The 20,371-nt window shown below is 39.6% G+C and overlaps 1 protein-coding gene and 1 pseudogene across 7 annotated transcripts in view; both read right to left on the reverse strand.

Moving 5' to 3' along the window:
- The window catches only part of PTPN13 (protein tyrosine phosphatase non-receptor type 13), a 211,284-nt gene that overhangs the window by 153,763 nt on the left and 37,150 nt on the right, over window positions 1–20,371 (reverse strand). For all 7 annotated transcript variants that reach the window (XM_075203023.1, XM_075203032.1, XM_075202998.1 and 4 more), the window contains exon 2: window positions 9,588–9,707. In XM_075203023.1, coding sequence (XP_075059124.1) covers window positions 9,588–9,702 — 115 coding nt within the window. In that variant the 5' untranslated portion in view covers window positions 9,703–9,707. The remainder of the gene's footprint in view (window positions 1–9,587; window positions 9,708–20,371) is intronic.
- Window positions 18,514–20,065, reverse strand: LOC142140728 (SWI/SNF-related matrix-associated actin-dependent regulator of chromatin subfamily A member 5 pseudogene; annotated as a pseudogene).

Raw genomic sequence — 20,371 nt, forward strand, 5'->3', positions numbered from 1 at the left:
ACGGTTTTCAAAAAAGAAAAGTTTGGCGTATAGAAACAGTTCCTTCACTTCTTAAGGACCAGAAGGACCTTTCCAGAAACAATAATACATCAAACAAAATTGTATACTGTATTCTAGCATAATAAAATATTAATTATATGTAACTTTGCACCTTTAAAGCAATGTGCATCAGGAAATCATAAATGGAAACTAAAATCGCCTTCAACGTTGATCAGAATCAGTAAAGGCCCTACTGCGGAGTCAAACATTTATTAAATTACATTCAGTTTGTACTGTAAACTCGCACATTTATAATATACACACACACACACACACACACACACACGTTCAGGAAATGATTTCAGACATATCATCAGTTCATGTGGTGGTAACAAGAGTGAAAATGATGTCTGGCTTAAAGATGTGTGGCCATGCTATAAACATCTATTTTATTTTAATTAGTCCTGGATCACCTACTTTCTGACATGTACAGGTATGGCAGCTATACTTCACCTGAAATGAATCACAAACCACGAATCAAATTTCATTGATTTACGTTTTTGTATGATATGATCGCGTCTAAGCAATTTTGACAGGTCAAAACAATGAGTGAAAGCACACAAGAGCTAATAGTTATCCTTGCATGTTTCATGTGTTTATCCTCAATATGACCCTGCTTTGCATTCAATACTTATTTATTTCTCCTCGATGCCCAGCCTTTTTGTCTCCTGCTTGCGTAACTCTTGCTAGTAAGGACAAGTTTAATTTATACAAAAAACAAAAATGGGTCTTTAGGTTTAGTGACGTGTTTAGACAAAGTTCATACTGACTTTTTGAAGTGCATTTGAAGTTATTATACATTCCAAAAATGCCCTTCCATTCACTTAGGAACGTAACACGCCGGGTATAGGTGTGACGAATGAGGACCGCCCCATTTGCTGCGCTCTTGGATTCAGCATAAGGAAAAAAATGACAATGCCTTTTTAGAAACCTAAGAAGCAGTGTCTGTCTGGACACAACCATAAAAGTAAGCCAAGCAATTTAAAATCAACTTATTGCTGGAGACACAATGTGTGAAATAGTAAGAACACCCCATGATTCAGTAGCTTGTAGAACTACCTTTAGCAGCAATAACTAAAATAATCGGCTTCTGTACGACTCTTAAGTAAAGTATACACCTATGCAATTATTGTGCAGATCACATAATTCACAACCATTTGGTCAGATATGGCAAGAGTGTGTATGCTTCCATGATCATGTTTTTTGTGCCAAAACACATCGCATCTGTTGATTTGGTTTTAGAAACTTCCTAAAAATCACGATCAATAATGGAACGATGTGGAAGGCAAATGTGAAAGTGTGAACACACTCACAACAGACTTCTGCCGATAGATTGTGTATATCTGTAGAGTGCGTACGGAGTCACAATCTTTTAAGCGAATGATTATGAGGGATGAAGATCACAGATCTGAAGGTAAATTGTGTGAATTGGGATGCTCATCAGGACTTTCAGTAGTTGGTGAAATAATTACCGAAATAGCATCTGAAGTAATATTGCATAGGTGTGTACCCAGCATTACATTGTAGATAATGCATCTTGGCTCAGTCCTCCGGTTTCCATTAGAATACTTTTGCATTAACAAAAAAAAAAAAAAAAATGTTCATGCCCATGATATTTTGTATAAAGGTCTTGTGATACTCTATTTGGTTATCACCAAACAATTCTACTTCTGTCTATAGAACATTGTCCAAAGGTCTTGCAGTACATTCATAAGCAATTTGTTCTTGGAAGCAAAATTGCAATTTTTGGTTGGAAAGAGGGGGCATTCTCCATCATCATCATTTATTTATATAGCACCAACATATTCCGTAGCGCTTCTCCAGACTACCCTTCTTTGTGTTCAGTATTTTTATAGTAGCGGCATGGATGTAGCTTTTAGTTTTTTTGTGATTTCACTTATAGTATGATATGTGGGTGAATTTTGCTTGGATACCCACTTCTGGGAAGATCGTTTACATATGGAGAAGGGTTGACAATCTTTGTCACTGTAGAATGATACACTTATCATTGCATTTTTTTGGCATGGTGTTCCACAGATCTGAACGCTCCAAACCAAACTGCCAAAGGTTACGGATTTTATATATGGAAGCGAGAGGGCTTCCTGATGATCAAATAATCAAGTGCCTTGGATTAGCAGCATCTGGCTCAAATTGCTTTCTTTACTGATATGGAAGCAGTAAGGGTGTACTTCAAAGCATGATGGCTTCTTTTTGTGTTAATTAAAGTTAAATAAAATCTGTTATGGGTTATTGGTGAAACGAGGTTACCCAATTGTATGGACTAAATGATTGCCTAAACAAAGATGTGAAAAGGGGCTTACTTTCTTTTTCACATTACTGTAACAATGTTGTAAAATATGATGTAAATGAATACTACTTTAATATTCGTATTGTGTATTTCAATTTAGTTGCACCTTACAGTTTACTTATTACAAGATGTAGCGTGCCCTTTATAGTTATTCCTCCCTTCAAAATGCTAGCTATTGCATGTAATTAAGTAGGCGTACGGATTAGGCCAGTTTTGGATTTGTCATGCTGAGTGATGCATTCCATGGTAGCACCTACACATAGATGCTGTCATCAAATAAACCTGCTCTATAATCTGTTCTATTCATAAAATATAACATATATATATTACTATGTCATTATGTCACAGACTACTGGCCAACCCATATTATGTTTTTCAATGAAGGTACTAATACAATTATTTTTATTAAGAATCTTTATTTATAGGGCGACACATGAGGTCCAAAGCACTGTACAGAGGAAAAAGAACAAAAGACAGTACATGGTGTAACAGTACAATACAGTTAACAAATAACACTACAACTCTCGTTGCAGCTACAGGTGTCAAGGGGTATATTCAGCAGAAGCTGAAACCTGAGCCCATTAGCGTGGACGCAACTAACAGGTTTAAAGCCACTGAACGAGGTGCAAAGACAATGGAAGAATGGAGTCAATGGGCAGACAGTCCAAGGAGGAGGTGCACAGTGTAGCTTGTGAACAAAAGTTATAGGTAATGAGAACACGAGTAAAGAGACCCCTGCTCACTAGAGCTTATAATCTAAAGGGAAAGGGGCAGACAACAGGGCAAGAAGCAATAATCGGAGAGATGGAGGATGAAAAGTGTGAGGTATACTGCATAATGAAAAGGTTAAGAGCAGGACTGGTAGGATTTTCTAAACAGGTGCGTATTTAGGCAAGGGGAAAATTTGATAGAACGAGGGAAATCAATCCAGTGGTGGAAGGCAGCACGGAAAAAATATTGGATAAGTGACTGTTGCCTTTCCCCCCCTCTGGTAACCACATCTCAGACATTGGCCAACCGGAGAGGGTGGGCTGGAGTATGTATGGAGATGAGGGTGGAGAAGTAGGGGGTAGTATAGTTGGAGAGGGCCTTGTACATTAGGGTGTGGAATTTGAAAAGAATTCTATTGGGTAAGGGGAGGGCAGAGCAGAGAGAGGAGAGGCAGATGTGGAGCGGTGAGAAAGTAAGATAAGTGTAGCTGCAGCATTAAGTATAGAACGAAGATGCGCAAGATGGGAATGAATTGATCAGTGAGTGGATAAGAGTTTTGGTGGCATCTGGGAGAGGAAGGGTGCGATACGGGCAATGTTGCCGAGCTGGAAGCAACAGGACTGGGCGAAAGATTGAATGCGAGGGGCGAAGGAGAGTGAGGAGTCTAGAATGACACCCAGGTAGCTGCATTGGGGAGCAAAGGAGATAGTGGGGTTGTCAACAGTGATAGAAAGGTTGCGAGTGGAGGAGATGGAGGGAGTACAAGGAGTTCAGATTTAGCCATGTTATGTTGGAGAAAGCATAAGGACATCCTGGAGGAGAAGGGGAGGCAACTGGACAGTCGATAGAGGAGGGAAGGAGAGAGACTTGGAGATGAGAGGCAGAGTTGTGTATCATCTGCATAAGAGGTGATACTGGAGGCTGAAGGAACTGATAAGTTTACCCAGGGAGGAGGTGTACAGAGGGGAAAAAAAAGCAGAGGGCCAAGGACAGAAGTCTGGCAGGGGGGATGGGGGGCGAGAGGTAGAAACAGAGAAGGCGCGGTTGGTGAGGTAGGAGGTGTACCATGAAAGGACTGTGTCAGAAAGACCAAAGGTGTGAAGGGTGTTGAGTAGGAGAGATGGATCCACGATGTCAAAAGCCACAGAGGGGTAAAGGAAGATAAGGAGGGAAAAATGTCCCTTTGATTTGGCTGAGAGAAGATCATTGGTGAGGGACTTCTCATAGAGGTAGTTGCTCAGACGGTTGTAGAAAAGCAGCTCAAGTATTTTGGAGGCAAAAGAGAGAAGAGAAATGGGCAGGGGCGCACCCAGGGGGAGTTTTTCTGGTGCCTGGAAACCCCCTCCCAGCCTGGGGTGCTTGAGGTGTTTTACCCGTGTATATTATGGGGATAGGAATTGCCCGTGTATATGATGAGGATAGGAAGAGTTGGAGAGCAGCCCAGCACTGACTAAAATTATTGACACGCCCCCATGCATACTGGTAATGCCCATTGGTGACACAGCTTACAAACCCTCTCTAGAAATCCTGCATTTGCCCCTGATGGGGTGGATGTTAGAGAGTGAGATGGGGGCAAGATTGGGTGTTTTCAGAATGGGTGAAATAAGATTATGTTTAAAGGATAAGGGGAAGATTCCAGTGGAGAGGGACAGATTGAAGAAGTGAGCAAGGTGGGAGCAGGCAGTGGGGGAGAGGGAGCGAAGGAGGTGAAAGGGGATGGGATCCAGGAAGCAGATTGAGGGTGAATCTGGGACAGAGATGAGGGCAGTGGGCGAGGATGGGAGCAAGAAGACATGGTGAAAGACTAAGGGAGTGGGGAGAGGAAGTATAGAAGGGGAGAGTATGGACTAGCAAATGACTGGGAAGGGTACAGTGGAACTAGGAAGTGGATAAGGGGAAAAAAACAAAAGAATTAGTACTTTGTATGCAATCACATATTGTTAGGGATCATATCTTGCAAACTGTTACCATATGGAACCTACTGCACACTTAAATAACCATTAAGGGTTGTCCACCTACTGATGACTTTCATTTATTGGCATGCTCTCGATTACTAAATACATTGCTTTTTTCTGCCTTGCGCCTGTGTTTACCTATGTGTTTATATGGGTAGACAATTTTATGTACCCTGGTATACCATTGCTGTGTCTTCTGCTTCAGACCTGACCTATGGATATTGTTACAAGAGATGCTTTCTGTTGTACTCTTGAGCAACAGAAAAATTCTGGCAATACAAAGACATGACTGGTAAGCAAAGGACAAAGTTATAACGACAAAAAAAAAAAACAATGCATTTAAGCTGCAAGAGGGCATGTACAAGTCAATTAGATGAGTCATTGAAATGTGGAAAACAGCTGAAAAAGATAAACAAAATACAATATTTTATGATATGAGCCATTAAGATAAAAGGAAATTGTTCAATGTTAAGTGCATTTCCTACTGCAGCTCTGTTTTCCCTTCCTATGCCTTTATAATGAATTAACAGATTCTGAAAGTGCATTTCTGAACAGCAAGTCTTCCACTCAAAAGCTGCCTGTTTAGAGAAGTCCCTGATTCCTAATATGGCAGCCCACTGCTGAGGAGTGAAAGATCATGATTGACTTATTTAGGTCATACTTGCCTACTCTCCCGGAATTTCCGGGAGGCTCTCGAATTTTGGGGAGTCCGCCCAGACTTCCGGAAGAGTAGGCACCCTCCCGGAGGTGATGGAGGCAAGGCTTAATGATGTGATTTTGCTTCACTAAGCCCCGCCCCCTGCCATGCGGTTTAGCTTTCCCTAGCAGGGGGCGGGACTACGGTGATGCAATGACGCCACCACGCCTCCTCCCACCCCGTCACATGACTTCTCCTCCAGAATCTACTGGAGGAGAAGTTTAATTTTTTTTTAAAAAAATAGGCAAGTATGATTTAGGTAAGTATAAACACTTATTTCATGCACATTATGCAGCTCATACGTGTATGTGTCAAGGGCTGCCACCAGAAATTAGGGGGCCCAGTACAAATGTAACAGATAGGGCCCCCATCCATCCTTCTCTCTCCCGGCTCCCATTTTTATGTTAAACTCCACCCTACATTCCCCGTCCCATGTTCTATCTAAACCCTGTAGTAGTTTACTAACCTCTCTGCTTCTTCTTGCTGACTCCTTTGGCTCCTCTCCATTGTCAGCTTTGCGACGTCGTTAATTACATGTTAGTGGTGCTGCAGAGAGCCTTTCTGTCCAGCCAGGCACCTATCTCACTGGAAGATGAGCATCTGGTAGTGGAGCAACATGTGGCACCCGTGGGGCCCCCACATCTTAGGAGTGGAGGTGGAGATGCTGCCTACAAGAGGGCCCGTTGCCGTTTTACTCTATTCAGCGCAAAGGCCTCCTCCACCCCTCACATCTCAGTAGCAACTGATTCCTAGAAATGGAGACCACTGCATCTTTTAATTCACAGCGGAGGCCCCTCCCCTAATAAATATGTTTAGGCCCAGAGCTGGTGGGGCCCCATACTGCTGTACTCCCTGTAACCCCCTGATGGCGACCCTGTATGTGTCATACCTGGTGGGGAGGTATCAAGACAATAAAAACATTTCTCCTTCCCCTGCCCGAGCAAAAATACGCTGTGGTATAACTTTTACCCGCTACTTGACAAAACCATATTCCTGGTATATTTATAAAAACAATTCAAATTTAATTTCATGCCACATGATCACATGTTTAAAAGACATGTTTTTCTATTTTATCTCTTTATTTTAACTTCAGTAGACTGGCCTTTTTTTGTGCCTTACTATGTATATTTCACCATTATATCTTGTGTACCTTTCACATATTTTGTATACCTTGTTTGATTTGACCTGCATTTAATTGTCTGATAAATAAAATGTTTAAAAAACAAAAAACAATAAAACAATTCCTAGTAGCACATATTATCTGACTGAAATCCCTATGTTAAAAGATGTCTAGCCTCACCGTGCGCTTACCAAGGGGAACTAACCCGTCAATTGTCTTGGGATATTTATCATGCCAAAGATTGGCTAATTGTCATACATGTGTCTTAAGAGCACAGAGGTAGATTCAAAATAATCCCCATGATTGCTGTTGAATTTAAGATGAAATAACCATCAACCAGTACCATCATTAGGATATTTCTTCCAGAGACAATTGTGGGCACCCAGATACTTTTGAACAGATAGAAAATTTGAAGAAAGCAAAATATACAGCACGTGGCGAAGTGGTTAGCACATCTGCCTCACAGCGCTGGGGTCATGAGTTCAATTCCCGTGCATGGCCTTATCTGTGTGGAGTTTGTATGTTCTCCCTGTGTTTGCGTGGTTTTCCTCCGGGTGCTCGGGTTTCCTCCCACACTCCAAAAATATACTTGTAGGTTAATTGGCTGCTATCAAAAAAATTGACCACCACCACCTCCCTGTCTGTGTGTCTGTGTGTGTGTGTGTATGTTAGGGAATTTAGACTGTAAGCTCCAATGGGGCGGGGACTGATGTGAATGAGTTCTCTGTACAGCGCTGCGGAATCAGTGGCGCTATATAAATAAATGGTGATGATGATGATGATGATGATGATATACAACAGTGATCTCAGACAAATCAGACTTCTGCAGGACACACCTTAATATTAGAGCATTCTACTGCCAGAAAGCAATGTTTCCTCTGAAACAGATTCATATATTTGTCATATGCATGTTTTATGGCACCAAATGACAACCTTTCAAGGTATCTACAGAAACATGTATGAGCTCATCACGTTTAACCATCACAAACTATGGTTTAAATGAAAAGTGCGGAGACGAACAATTGTCCTCCCATTGCATGGCTTAACATATGAAAGAGTTATAACACTATTAAAAAATATGTTCATTTCCAAGACTGAATAAACTAATGTAATGAACTTATTCTGTTTTTTTTGCAAACATCTAAAATAGCACAGCTATCGTCTACTATAAGGTACAATTGTGAAAATAGAACACAGTAAAGTATGTGTTGTTACAGGGTAATTATAGTAAGCAAATAACATTTTTTATTTTATTATATATACTGTCATTCCTTGTTGTATGAAGCTTTAAAATTTGATCATAATTATTTTATTTCCATTTCTAGAACTTCTCTACCTTCTTTTTGTTGCTCTTTTTTCTATAATTAATTATGTATAAAGGGAACACTTACATAAAGTAGCACAGTCTATAGATAGACAAAGGACACTACACCTCCCAACAGAATATGAACATGTGCAGAGACCATAACCATAATTTTATTACCTCAGTTTTAAAAATACTCCTGGCTTGTACTTTTTCATCATAATATCCTGTATTACCAATGAATGCCTTTTATACACGTATTGCTTTTGCATGCACGCAGCCCAGTAGGAGGAGGGGAAAGTACAAGAGAGTCCCCTTTTAGACGAACGGAAGTAAATAGTGACAATGTTGCTTCGTAGTGTACACTGACCTTGAAGAGTTAACATGAGGTTTTTTAGCTGGCCAATGGGGATGAGGGGAGGTCCTTTGTGGTTAGTAGAGGGGAGTCACTCATTTTAATCAGTCACTCGGCTTGCAAAATCCCGCCCACCCACCCCATTTGTTATTGATTTTTGGTTTTAGGGTTTTTTCTATAAACCGGTTTAAGTAGGAATAATAGTGGGGGAGGAAGGCACTGCGATCAGCGGCTGATATATACGGCTCTATCGTGATTGGTCGCAGGTATCTGTCCCCTTACAAGGCAATCGGTTACTCTTGTCCCTTCCGTGGGGAGGGGCCTCGCCCAGCTCAGTGAGGGAGGGGGTCGTGAGTAGTAAGGTGAGTGCAGTTTACTCTTCGCCAGGTTAGGGCCGGCCAAGCAGTGGGGTTATGAGAGAAGTGGGTGGACTTAAGGCTATATTGCCATGTCCACGCTTGGTTAGGTATCGCTGGAGCTGATTCTCCGTGCCCTTTCTCCGCCACCAGGTTACAGTTAGGGTATAATAAAATAATTCTTTAGTGCCACTTTACTCAAGTCTCCGTGTCGTTATTTTATTTAAGTTTGGTTATGTTTACTTAAGGTATGGTGTTGAACGGAGGGCATACACAGTGAACTATTTAATAGCACATTATAAGAAATCTAGCAATGTGACTGGCTGGTGTGTGCAAGGAATCAGTGTAGTCACTACTCACTGTGGTTCACCAAACCTAAAACTCAAGACAGCGACACACGCAAGCTCCCTGTTGGAAGATTTGCTAAAGTTTTTAGCAATTAAACCCAAAATTGCTGCATGTGTGGGGGCACCACAGACAACTAAATATGTCCGAGAACAATTTTTTGCATGCAGATGACTGTTTAAGATGGCTGTAGTTTACATCAGCTCCTGCCTCACAGGCTGTGTTATGCTAGTCCTCTTAAATTATGATGGTCCAGATGTTTTGATTATCTTTATGCTTATAATATAGCAATGCAATATGTTTTCAGCATGCATCATTTTTTTATTTTTAGATTTTTCAAATCTGCTCTAAAGACATTTTTGCAATATAAAAAAAACAAAAAAACAAAAACATGTTACCCTTTCTCAGCAGTTCTTGCAAGCTCTCAGCGCTTTGGTTTAATACTGCCCATAATTCCTCCTCTTGTAATGGCCCGCCTCGCACCTCCAACGCTTCAGCCAGTGACACGTGCATATTATCTGAAGAGCAAAAAGATACAAACAAGGGTTAGGAAACAAATGCACAACTCATGAGGCAAAAGATAAATGTGCACAGAATCTTTAAATGGCAGCTTTTAAAATAAAACAAAAGAATATTTGAACAAGTTACAAAGCCTTATTCCGCCTTTTATAGACCATCTGGAGACTACTGATACAACACAGCTTGGATTCTATATTTTAAAAGATAAAATGTAGGTGATCAGGTAATAGGCTTGACACATTTTCAATTGCAGTAACTGCTGTGGACAAGATAGCTTGGAACAACTACTGGACATCTGTTTCATTATCAACCACGTCCGTATATGCAAGACTGGAGTGTGTATCTAGATTTATTGCATTAGCCACACTGTTTGGTTCCACTGTATTGTAACAGCCAACCCAGGAAACATTAGTTCCATTAATTGCTGGTACAACTGTTATCAAGACAACACCGTTGCATAGGTGATATATACACACTCTCTAGAGAAACCTCTCGGGGAATGGATGGAGAAGAACACATTATAAAACATCCCTAATGATACTGGAGAACATGACAAGACCTTTTACCTATGGCCCTTTGTGAGATATGTCTATTCATAAACAAAACCCTAACAGCCAGCCTGATATGTGTTTAATGCGAATACCAGAAGTAAAATGTTCCCATGACCACATGATTGGGCTTTTACAGTAGCTAGTGACGTCATTCAGAAGGACTTTTCTTACAATCAGGTTTATTTTAATATTTTTTAATCAGTATACAAAATAAAGCAAAGATAAATTAGCTCGAGTATCTCAGAAGTCTCAGTAACAAAGATATAAATGATCTGTAAATTTAGTTTTAAAATCTAGGGCATAAAAGGCATGTAATAAATATATAGAAAGCAATAAATATAATATAGATAGCGTAGGAACTGAGCGCTGATATCCAAACCCGAAGCAAATATGGATTTATTCCACCTAGACCAGACACTTGTGAATTTCGCTAACGTGTTTAAACACTTGTGATCAACTGTTTCATTTACTAACTTGACCCATTCCTGGAAAACTGTGCCTGAAGGAACTATCCAAACTGTGTTACAACCCTTGGCCAAGGAAATCAGACTAATCACATATGATTTTGATAATTTAGCCAAATGTTGTAATTTTAAACCAGCCAGCTACTTTAGGGTTCTTTGGACACAAAGTGAAACCAGTATTGCATATGCATCTAAATGTAGACCCCAAACACTTTTGTTTTACGGGGCACAACTTTGTCCACAGACATGTCAAATGTCACCAATTCTTAATTTAGTAAATTCTACAAAATGACAGCTAGAGTGCGATCGGTTGCTATAGGCAACATCTCCACTTTATCAAACCCGCAATTTAGTAAATATACCCCTAAGAGTCTTGGCTACCTGGCTCAGGTAAACCAGAAAGTCAGGAATGTCCAAGCTCTGACAAAGGGAGTAGCTTTCCAAACTTCTGGGAGGGGGGGGCAGTGCGAGCTAAGAGCAGCACCTTACAGGCAAAGTGACATTATAGTTAACAGCTGGCAGCTGAAATAAGAAAAGCAAAGGAGGCGCATGAGGGTACCATTGTAGAAAACTTCTAAAAAATCTTTTAAGAGGCACAAGTTATGTAAGTAAGGAATATACAAAGTTAGTTATTTAGTTAGTACTACAAATAACATCCATGACCATTTCATCCATAAACTGACTACATTTAACTGGCAGCACACACCACTGTTCCCACAAATGATGTCTAGAACTGGTAACTTGTTAAACTTTCTTGTTTTCATGCTAAAATGTCTACATCTGTTACAGCGACATTATGTATCTGTCGTCATTATGACTTTGACTGTGGCTGTAGACATCAGTGAGCCAGAGGTTAAAAGCAATGTAATTAAACAGCCCCCGTCCCCTCACTGCACTTGATCTTCCCTCCGGAATCTCACAGAGGGGAGATGGCAAAGTTGGCAAGTATGCTTTAAAAAAAAAAAAAAAAGGAGTGCGCCAGAAGCAGAAAGGGTACAGCATTTTAGAAATCCTTGTGTACGAAACTGTGCTGATCAAGAACAGTCACTAAAACAATAACACAGAAAGCAAGGCCAGGGTACTTTGGAGGATTACTTCTGTAATAACAGGCAGAGAAAAGTGGATATGCATGTATGCTTTCCTCCAGGGCTCTGGGAATAACACCTGACTTTCGCAGTGTTCTAAAGCTGTTCACTAATTTATCAAGATAAATAATTTAACACTGCTCAAAAACCCATTGTGTATCAAACCTGGCTATTTACAACACCAATTCTATTTATGTCATCCTGGTATTATGATTGTCCTTTTTTCTTCTCTTTTTTTTTTTTTTTTTTATAAAAACTACAAGAAACATGTGGCTAGAATAGATGATCAAAGGAATTTGAATGCCAAGCTAACAGTCGCTCTGGAGAGAGTCCAGAAATAATACAAAACCTGTGGCTTGCAAGTGTGAGGAAATGCCATAAGTTTCACATTACTCATAGGCAGAGAAAATAAAGGGGTCAAATTCAAGAGCAACTTGAAACACATACAGCCTGCCTGATCACCGGTGTTTTGTTAGACATCTCTCTATGAAAGATAAATGGTTGGACTCAATTTCTGTCACATAAAAAAAAAAAAAAAAAAAGAGAAATATTTTGTATACATTATGCAGATTTGTAAATCCATTTGCCTCATTTATAGAAGATACAATAAATCAAACTGTGACCACTGATGTAAATTTATATTTATGGCTGCTAGAACTAGCTGCTACAGGAATTGGTCTGGATTTTAAGTGAATTTGCAAGGGGAAATGTTAAATTAGAGCTTACATTATATTCCAAACACCATTATATACATATACCATTCATGTAGTGGAGTTCATTCTGTTGTCCTGTATCAGCCCATATTATGCACTCAAGGGCTCCCTTCAAGCGCCTTCCAATAAGGTGAGAAACAGGAAGTCTAAATAAGGGCAACCTGTGGGTTTTTAGGGTCTCCCCTACTGCTAGATATGCAATACATTACATTGGCAACTTCATTTGGCACAATGATGATTGGGGTCCCAGAAGAATGAGACACTGACATTGGAGAGTATATTTACTAAACTGCGGGTTTGAAAAAGTGGAGATGTTGCCTATAGCAACCAATCAGATTCTAGCTGTCATTTTGTAGAATGTACTAAATAAATAACTAGAATCTGATTGGTTGCTATAGGCAACATCTTCACTTTTTTTGAACCCGCAGTTTAGTAGATGTAACCCCTGGAGTAAGAAATGCTTAAGCATTCTTGGTCTTGAGTAAAAACTTAAAATGGCACCTCCATTGGAACACAAATCCAAATATCTTTTAGTTCTAATATGTTCCTAAAACCTTTAGGCAGGACACAAGTAACTACATAGCCCAATAACATTGAAATCAATATGATCATCATCAGGCATGACATTGAATCCGGGAAAAAGGAGACTACTGAATGCTCTATCCTCTTACAACAGGTCCCAGTGACCCCCAGAAGTGATTCAGCCAGTCAGCTCAAGCACTGACAGGCTGGATGTGTGGACCTATGTGTGTGGCCAAACTGAACAGTGCATGGCTACCTTTACATACATAAAATGTCTCAATTATTTGATTTGCTGGTTTATAAACTTTTACCTCAAGTTCTAAGAGCCCCTCTCTTCCTTAGCACTAAAGGATTTCAAATGGGGGTGGGATGCCGGTGGTAGCTAGGGAAGGGGTGGAGTTAATGACAACCCTGCCGGCGCACAATGACCCTATCAAGCCCTGCCCCCCCCCCCCTCCCAGCCACTACCCACAAGTGTAGAGAGCCAGGGGATTGGAGGAGAGCACTAAAATAGCTTTATATCCCCAATCCTGGCACCAACATACTGTACTCTTGTTTGAAAAAGGCGAGTGCTCTCTTTCAAATGATGTGGCCCCTTATTTGTTATTGGCTGATTATAACCAGAAATGTACACCCTACACTGCAGAAAACATTAGGTCCATTCTAGTGCTTAGATCTCCTCTACCCTGGCCAATAAAAACAAAGTTTTCAAAATGGTATGCCTTAGGCTACTAATTCCTACACAATTTGGGTCCTAGTCAATAAGGAGAGCAAGGCAAAAAAGGTATTGCATAAACCAGCTACTGGTATTGATGTTGGAATGTGACGAGCCCAAATAGTGCCAAAATAGGCTCAGCACAGGGTGAAAAAAGCTTCAATAGCAAAGGGGTCAATAGGCAAGTATTTTCTTATAGAATTTTCTATGAAATGTACCTTAGTAAAGAGATCATAAAAAGTTAAGAAAGAAAAGTTTGAGTGCATTTAAATGAAGTGCTAGTTTATGTTAGACATAGTTAAACAGTAAGTAACTTTAGCAATCTGGTATACCCAAAAATGTTTATTTTATTCAAAGCAATTTTATTGGCAACCAGGCAACCTTTCGAAGAGGTCAATAATTTGCAGTAATCTGGTGTGCCTGATCTTTTCTACTTGACATGACCATTCCCAAAGACACACAGTTATTAAAAGGTAAACATGTAATTAATATGCAGTAAAAAAAACTTTTGGAACATATTAATTACATGTATTCAAGTATGTTAAATGAAAGTGAAAAGAAAAAATTCTATATCTAAATATAAAAATTAACCGTGTACTACATATGGGTAAACTACACAGTGAGCCACTACCTTTGTAGCAAACACTGCAGGACCACCACTGCAAAGCAGACATACTGCAAAATGTTAACTTATATATGAACATGGCTTGGATAATACAGTGCAACATTCCGAGGTGGTGGGATGTCAAACTCAAGCAGAACAGAAGACTATTCAGTGACTAGAGACCTGCACTGCTAGACACTGTCCATGAGATTGAGATGGCAGTATATTTGAATAGAATTGTAGTGTGTAGCAGAAGTGAGCAACACTATACTTGCCCACTTATTTTGGTGCCCCTCTGGGAGTGCTACTGAAAAAAGGTGAGGGGTGCCGAAATCGCGTGGACAGAAAGTGGAAGTGGACAGGACACAGAAGAATGGCCTGCTCTCCCAGGAGTCCTACCCGTAATGTGGGAGTCTCCCAGAAATTCCAGGAAAGTTGGCAAGTATGAATAAAACCAATATATTATGTTCTGCATGCAAGCAGTACGTAGCTTATTTTAATGTTTAAGCGAGAACATCTTTAAAATATCAGCATTAAAAAAAAGAAACAAAGTTAATTTTATTCTTATTCCAGCCTATTTCAACTTTTAGGAAAACATATTTTTATAGCCAAGTCTCTTTCAACATTCAACACAGCCTGTGGATGCTCTAAAGTTCCACCAGCACAATTTACTTTATAGGAACATTCTTCATTAGGTGCATGAGATTTTAAACCAGTGCTGATTGTATGTTGGCATTTGTCAATAAACCTCAACTGCACCATCCCAAATGATTTAATCACGGCATGTTCATGAGATGGGTATCCTGACTTACCTCCAGGAAAACACTAGAAGCACATACATACATACATACATACATATTGAGTCACAAAGAAGTCAGAAAGATGTGTTCAGTTTGGCCTACACAGATATTGAGAGTTCATTTTTTTTTTCTATTTTATAATTTAATACTAAACTTTCAAATGCTCAAAAAATATATTAATAATGTTCAACGTGTAAAATGGAACAAATTGAATGGCTGCTTTTTGTTTGTTTAGGCAGGAATACTTGTAAATAAACTTTTTTCCTGTGTGTTTTTAATGTTGTCTGGGAGGAGGTGGAGAGAGAGTTCAGTCATCCATTTTGTTACAGCTTTGGTTAAGTTCATATGCAGTGTCACATGTGTAAAGCTTACTGACCATTACACATCCATATGCATGTGGTAAAAATACCACCACACAAGAGAAATGGGGCGCACAATGAACCAAAATCAGATCTATCACATATGTGTGAATAAAATCACATGCCATGTATAATGTTTACTTCATTTTATTTTTGTTGGAGAACCATCTTAATTCATAATGAACTTTATTTTGCAAGATTTGTTCGGACATGAACCTGGACCTATTATGGATGTTTTCAAAGCCCAAATGGAACAGACTATTATAAGGTTGCTTCTCTAACTCCTGTCACTTATAGGGAGTATAATACATTTCAAAATCAATGAAAGCTAGAAATAACAAATATCGTGCTTGCTGGAATTCTGGTGAATACAATGTCTAAAAGGAACAAACACAGAGAGATCCCCCAGCACACTGCTATAGCCAGCAACATATCTGCCATTCTTACTGTAGATAAAAATGCAAAAGTCTTAGTTGCACACATTTGCAAATGTATGTTGAAGCCACCCACCACTCCACGGTGCTTTTGCCAATAGGGTGGTCCCAACTCTAAACCATGAGAGTCCCATATATTTGGGCCATACATATGCGTTTTTAAATTGAGAGCTAACTTACCAAAGAGGCACCCCAGAAGCCTCCAAATAGCAATCCAATGTCAGCACTCCTCCTCAGCTACTGACACCAACATGCCTCTCAGACAAATAAAGAAATGGAAGTTGCTCAAATCAATTTATAGGCTATAGCAGGTGCATGAAAGGGTGGGGTTATCCCAAAAGGAACAAACAGAGAGATCCCCCAGCACACTGCTATAGCCAGCAACATATCTGCCATTCTTACTGTAGATAAAAATGCAAGAGTCTTAGTTGCACTCATTTGCAAATGTATGTTAAAGCCACCCACCACTCCATGGCTAATTCCGCATTGAGAAAGTGTGAAAAAGAAGTCATTATCAGAAAACAAAATGGAGAACTGGATTACAAGAAATTGGCTGATTGTGGTTATTTCTCGCTCTATCAACTATGCTTGCTTCTTACAGATATCAAAATGTACAATGTAATGTAAGGTCAGTCTGGTCTGGTGTTTCTGAAATCTACTGTCAATGTACCATGCTCTACAGGTTTTGATTACAACCACTGACTCAACTAATATGTCTATATGACCCCAATTCATGTTCTCTGTATTATGTGAATGATTATTGTATGCTTTATTTTTCAGTTTCATTGTATCTTAAAAATCTTTATATAAAACGAATAAAGAGTACACAACTATGAAGACAATAATGGACTAATGAAAAGAGCCTTTTGCCAACTGTTTAATTTCTATGGTATTTGTTTGAGAATGAACAAAAAAAAAAAAATTGTATGGCTCAACAAAAGTCAAGGTTATAGATGTCAACATATTAAACAACTAGGGTGATTGTTCATTCATTTTCTAATGAGCTTGCCAATTTCTAACAGTCACTATGTACTGTCCAACAGAAATGTAATGGCAAACAAAACACACATACTATATACAAAAGTGATTAATGGCAGTGTTCGAAAAGGAAAAATGTATGTAGCACAATTTTTTGTTGGGCATTCAAAAAAGTTACTAGATGATGCCAGCACAAAATGTAACAAATTGTCACTGAAGGCATGATGACTTAGCAATAATACCATGTAATTAGAAGCTACTTGTTATGTCTTTAATATATTCAGTAATATTATTTCCCATTCAACATTCCAGTGTCCTCACAATAGTAAGCAATGAATGTTTTATTGTGATGTTTTTCATTCAACAAAGCCTATTTTATAACTTCAGATGTTAAAAGTGAAAAAAAATGTTCAGCGCAGCTGTAAAATTTATAAAAAGACAGCTACAATAAGTACTATGGGTTCATCTGTTAATTGAAATAGAAACAATGTGTATGACGTAATAGCTAAAAAGTGTTCCGTACATCTTATAAAACCACGTCAAGTAAAGAACTACTGCTGATATTTCAAACTAGATGTAGCATGCAGATAAGAAAATAATATTCCTCCTCCGTGTAATGTATTTCCTTTCTTGGTGCAATAAGATATCCTTAGTTGATGGAAAGGTGCCTTGTATCGACCAATCTGTGTGTCGACTGCGGGTATGTTAATTCTCCTCTGCATCTTTGCATCTCCCCTTTGAATCCAAGCCATGATTTTCTTAAATGTCTACATCTTTCCCCAGCAGAATAGTCTTGCCTTCAACATCATCATCACCATTTATTTATATAGCGCCACAAATTCCGCAACGCTGTACAGAGAACTCATTCACATCAGTCCCTGCCCCATTGGAGAGCGAGAGAGAGAGCGAGAGCGCGAGAGCAAGAGCGCGAGAGCGCGAGAGAGAGAGCGCGAGAGAGAGAGCGCGAGAGAGAGAGCGCGAGAGAGAGAGCGCGAGAGAGAGAGCGCGAGAGAGAGAGCGCGAGAGAGAGAGCGCGAGAGAGAGAGCGCGATGTTTTTGGAGTGTGAGAGGAAACTGGAGCACCCGGAGGAAACCCAGGCAAACACATACAAACTCCTCACAGATAAGGCCATGGTCGGGAATTGAACCAATGACCTCAGTGCTGTGAGGCAGAAGTGCTAGCCACTAAGCCACCGTGCTGCCCCATCATAGCAATGTTTTCAATGTCACTGCATCCCCATTTTTCCTTCGAGTTGAAAAATTGATAAAATCTCTCTTGTTCCAAAGCAATCTTTCCTTTTCCTTTAACTCTTGATGATTAAGTGGCTCTGCTACATCAATCTTGAGCTGTTCTTCCTTCTGTGCCTGTGAAGCACCAGGTAACCCAGAGTAACGTGGTATCTTATATAATAACTTCCATCTCCAATAACTCAAACAGCCATGGAGGGAGAAACTGAAAGCCTTGCACATTTACCTGTTTTTGGGGTTTCAGAGGTTTTGGTATATAAAATGAGGATCTTCCCTGACATAGACATACACAGCATAACCTGCTTTCCTTTCATATTTCTTTGCTTTTCTCTTTATATGTTTGTAACAAACACGTGTGTGGCACCACCATGACTAATCTGATGCAGTTCATCATTTCCTGGCTTCTTTAAAATTTTGGACCACTAAACTTCCTTGCTGAATAAATATAGAATCCAACTGCAGTTTCATCTCTGCGCATTCAACAATAAGTTTTTCAATTGTCTTGTCTGTAAAAAACCTACACACTAACAGATTTTGCTTGGCCACTTGTGTGTAACCAGCCCATGAATATCTACTCGGAAATTCCATTAGGAATCATGTACAATGACATCAGCAGTTGCAAAGAGGTTAATTCCAAGCCCACCAGCATGTGTGTCAAACATGAAAATGAATTCCGAACTACCAGATGCATTATAAGCACTGATAGATACTTATCATGTATTTGTCCATCCAGTCGTCAGTATTCATAATTTCTCCACATGTAAATATCTTCCAAGAAATCGAACACTCTTATCATCTAACTGAATGTCTACACCCATGAACATTGCTCTTTTAGCTTGAGCAGAGGTTTGTCTAGCAATTCCTATTTTTCACCATATTTAACCAAGTACACGTGTGTAGTGTATGGTAAGCCAGGCTCAACTCCATCAAAAAGGTAAACATAATTACAACACATTCTCAGCTGCATGATCATATTCAACAGTCTAATTTTATCAGTCTTGTCTGAATAATTCAAAATATCAATGTCTTTCATTAAGATCCTTGTGTATCATTCTACTTGCACCTTATTTAGACCAACATCGATTTAACTATCTACATTTTTTTTTGGAAGAAGTCTTATTTCCAGTCTTACAACACAAGAGACATTCGATCAATTTTTGATCTCCAAATCAAAATCAGAGTTAGAAGCATCCGGCAACAGATATTCGGAAGTGCCCAGAGTTCATGCAAAATATTCTAAAGTGGTGTTCTTATCAGGAGAAGGCGGGTTGGGGTTTAACAATCTCTCAATAATAAAAATTAATTGAGCACAGACGTCTCCTTAATGATATTTTCATATGATGATACACAAATCTCTCATTCTTTTGACAGAACACCAGGGACAAAGACAGCTATATTATCCTCGTCACCTATGAAACAAATTGCATGCAAGGAAAACACCAATCTTTTCAACTCGGGTATCCAATTTTGCAAGGCAGACTTTGTACCCAACACCATGAGGTCCAGGAGTGTTCCTGTAATGTTTCATATATCTAAGAAGACAACCCTGTTTCATCAGCTAGGATGTCATTAATGCCAATCTCATAGAAAGATATTAAGGCACTTCAAGCCTCTCACCTGATAATGCCTCAATTTACCACTTTTTACATATGATGGGGATACTTCAAATCTGGTGCAAACATTGGTTGTCTTGGAACTTTCAGTTAGGATTTCTTCATCCTCTTCTTGTTCTGTTCTTTTGTGCAGCTGGATGAATAAAGTATGTAAAGAACTCTGTTTCAGATGGCAGTCAAATCTGTTGGACCATTCGGTTTCCTTTTCCTCATAAACAGGATACAAGTCACTGCCTTCTTTTGATTTGTTAAGGGAATCATCGCCTTCATTTTAAAACTGCCTTACCCCTATCACTTCCTCCTTCACCCCGTCTCCATCACTCGCAGATCCCCATTTGATCCCATTCCCGCCAGAATCCCCCATTGTCGTTATCGCCTCTCCTCCAGCTTTTTCTACCTTCCCAAGTTGTGTGGCTACTCAGCGTTTGCTCCAAAATGTCTCCACAAACCGTATCCATGAAATCTCAGAGTCCAGCAAATCACTTGGTATATAGAACATGTCTCTTCCTGCTTTCCAGAAAACTCAAAACAGGGCAGTGGCTGCTGTTACATTAACCAATAAGATTACAATGGTTGA

This window comes from Mixophyes fleayi, chromosome 1 (assembly GCF_038048845.1).
Source record: "Mixophyes fleayi isolate aMixFle1 chromosome 1, aMixFle1.hap1, whole genome shotgun sequence".
NCBI classification, from domain to species: domain Eukaryota; kingdom Metazoa; phylum Chordata; class Amphibia; order Anura; family Limnodynastidae; genus Mixophyes; species Mixophyes fleayi.